This window comes from Microtus ochrogaster, unplaced genomic scaffold, assembly GCF_000317375.1.
Source record: "Microtus ochrogaster isolate Prairie Vole_2 unplaced genomic scaffold, MicOch1.0 UNK31, whole genome shotgun sequence".
In the NCBI taxonomy this organism is placed as follows: Eukaryota; Metazoa; Chordata; class Mammalia; order Rodentia; family Cricetidae; genus Microtus; species Microtus ochrogaster.
This window is the reverse complement of record NW_004949129.1, coordinates 1,370,208-1,373,352: the sequence shown is the minus strand read 5'-3', so window position 1 is coordinate 1,373,352 and position 3,145 is coordinate 1,370,208. Positions and strand designations below refer to the sequence as shown.

At 41.3% G+C, this 3,145-nt stretch overlaps 1 protein-coding gene across 1 annotated transcript in view; it reads right to left on the bottom strand.

Annotated features, from left to right (window-relative positions):
• Top2a (DNA topoisomerase II alpha) overlaps window positions 1-3,145 on the bottom strand; it is a 32,536-nt gene that overhangs the window by 20,654 nt on the left and 8,737 nt on the right. The window contains exons 8-11 of the mRNA XM_005368255.2: window positions 2,672-2,845; window positions 2,442-2,543; window positions 2,196-2,333; window positions 342-480 (exon numbers count right to left, since the gene is read on the bottom strand). Coding sequence (XP_005368312.1) covers window positions 342-480; window positions 2,196-2,333; window positions 2,442-2,543; window positions 2,672-2,845 — 553 coding nt within the window. The remainder of the gene's footprint in view (window positions 1-341; window positions 481-2,195; window positions 2,334-2,441; window positions 2,544-2,671; window positions 2,846-3,145) is intronic.

Below are 3,145 nucleotides of genomic sequence, written 5' to 3'. Positions count from 1 at the left end.
TAGACCAGGCTGGTCTCGAACTCACAGAGATCCGCCTGCCTCTGCCTCCCGAGTGCTGGGATTAAAGGCGTGCGCCACCATCGCCCGGCAAGAAACTGGTTAATTTTTTGAGACAGGGTTTCTCTGTGTAACAGTTCTGGCTATCCTGGAACTTTGTAGACCAGGCTGGCCTCAAACTCACAGAATAACTTTGTAAATGCACCTGCCTCTGCCTCCCAAGTGCTGGGATTAAAGGTGTGTGCCACTACTGCCAGGCAGGAAACTGGTTAAACTTTTAAGAGTGCTCTTTTGCTGCACATCCACATATGCTGCTGCTACTGAAGTAAACGTTAAATGTGTACCTGCATCGTTGGCGTCATCAAGTTTTGGGATTCCCTTGATTCTGTTATGCTTTACAGCTGAACACTTCTTGTTTAACTGGATTTGGGCCTTAAACTTCACCCAGTTTAGTATGCTTTCAACAATACCACAGCCAATTGCCTTCAAAACAGAAACAATCACATTAGCAAAGATTCAAGACAAATATAGAATGTATAAGCACCTAGAAAAATGAAATAACTCAAAAGAACTGTGATGTAGGTGGATCTTCTATCTGTTGCTTTCATTGGTTAATTAATAAAGAAAACTGCTTGTCCTGATAGGTCAGAATATAGGTAGGCGGGAAAGACAGAACAGAATGCTGGGAGAAAGAAGGCAGTGGGGCAGACGCCATGGAGCCAGCCACCAGGTCAGACATGCTGAATCTTTCCTGGTAAGCCACCACCTTGTGGTGCTACATAGATTACTAAACATGGGTTAAAGCAAGATGTGAGAATTAGCCAATAAGAGGCTGAAACTATGGGCCAGGCAGTGTTTAAATGAATACCGTTTGTGTGTTATTATTTCCGGTGCTAAACTAGCCATGAGGGTCAAAAAGTAGGCCTGCTCGCCTCATCACTACAGAACTGGGTGTGGTGATCTAAACCTTTGATCCTAGCACCTGGGAGGCAGAGGCAGGTGGATTTCTAGGAGTTTAAGACCAGCCATGCTACCTAATAAGATCTTATCTCAAAAACAACCAAAAACACAAAGCAAAAACAAAACAACATCAAAAGAAAAACCCTCAAAAACAACATTTCTAGACTGGGTAGGATGTGCGTGACTGAGTAACCCTTGGATCTTTCCATGTTAGCTCCTCACTGTGAGGATCATTCATTCAATAGTTTTTATGGACTTATATAAGTGAGAGTGGCCTATTGCTCAGCTCTAAGTTTAACTGCCTCGTTCACTAAAGTAGAAGAGGGATCCAGGCAGAATGATCCCTAAGATAAACCTCAGGTTCCACATCCATGCACATCCCTCACACAAGTGCCCACACTAACAAAATACGCATACCACATACATGAAAATAGAAAAGAAAAAAGAGACCGAACATGTCATATCTGTGCCTTCATGTAGTTGAAGGTATTAATATGGAAGGCAGAATAAGAAATTACAAGTGGGGGCTGGAGAGATGGCTAGAGGTTAAGAGCAATGGCTATTCTTCCAAAGGACCCAGGTTCAATTCCTAGCACCCACAAGGCAGCTCATAACTGTCTGTAATTCTCAGTTCTAAGGTACCTGATACACTCATACAGATAAAACATGCAGGCAAAACACCAATGCACATAAATAAAAATTAAAAAAAAAAAAAAAAAGAAATTACAAGTGTGGCTAGGTGGTGGGGTGCACATCTTTAATCCCAGCACTCCAGGACGTAGAGGCAGATGGATCTCAGGGAGTTTAAGGCCAGCCTGGTCTACAGATCAAGTTCTAGGGCAGCCAGGGCTACTCAAACCCCACACCCCACCAAACAAACAAAAAAAAGTATATAATTGAGAAGATTGCTATGTAATAATAATAAAAGTTTAAAAAAAGAAAACAAAAAACAAACAACCTGTTACATTAATCTGAAGAGGCAGAGGCAGGCGGGATCTCTATCTAAGGAGTGACGGTGCACTGCTTAACTCTAGCACTAGTCGGGTACAAGGCAGCAGGATCTTGAGTTAGAGGCCAGCCTGAGCTACAAAGCTAGACCCTGCTATAAAAACAACAAAACACAGACTGAAAAGGTCTGAGGAAGTGTAGTGCAGCAGGCAATCTTTGTTTCTGCGGAGCTGAGGACAATGAGAAATATGATAAGACATTTCTATTTTACTTTCCATGTAAGTACTCACAGCTTTGATGAATTTTTCACTTAATTGACATGTTGATCCAAAGCTCTTGGCTTGTAAAGTCATGTTTTCTTTTGTCTGAGAGTCAAAGGTTGGATTTTCAATCAAGCAATTTACAAAAATCCACATGTGATTTTTCACCTGTAATGAAAGTTGATACAGTCATCAAAATGTCTTATGCCCTGCCCCATCTTAGTGCTAGAGACCGAGTCTGGGATCTTGTAAATGCAAGGGAAGAGAATGCTGTACCTGGTGTGCTTTCACGGCAACTCCACCCTTGTTCTTCTTCTTCACCACATCGACAAGTTTACTCACGATCTGATCAGCTACATAATCAACATGTCTGCCACCCTAGTGAAAAAATAGCATTTCAAAATGCCTCAGAATTATAATAGTAACTACAAACATACTTTAGACAAATATTTAAATCCATTTTGTATTATTTGGTAAGTAAATTAACGAGAACTCTCAAAAATTACCTTAGAAGTCGCAATGCTATTGACAAAGCTAATTTGCTGAAAGCCCTTTTCACTCATTGTTAAGCACACTTCCCACCGTGGGTTGACTTGTTCGTGTACTACTTTCAGTGCGTTCCCAGTTTCATCTACCTTATCCTTCAAATACATATCCACATAGCTGCGGAATCCTTTTACCTGCATAGGGATTAAAGAGAGGAGTGTCAAAATAATGAGAAATTCAAACAAACAAACAAAACACAATGATGAAAAATGGAATCAGTAACAGACTATGAGAGGACTGGAAAGATGGTTCAGTGATTAAGGCATACATAGGACGTACACCATACATATGCAAGCAAAACATTCACACATAAATAAATACATTTAATTTAAAGTTAAATAGAAGAATATGAGGAGCCGGGCGGTGGTGGCGCACGCCTTTAATCCCAGCACTCGGGAGGCAGAGGCAGGCGGATCTCTGTGAGTTCGAGACCA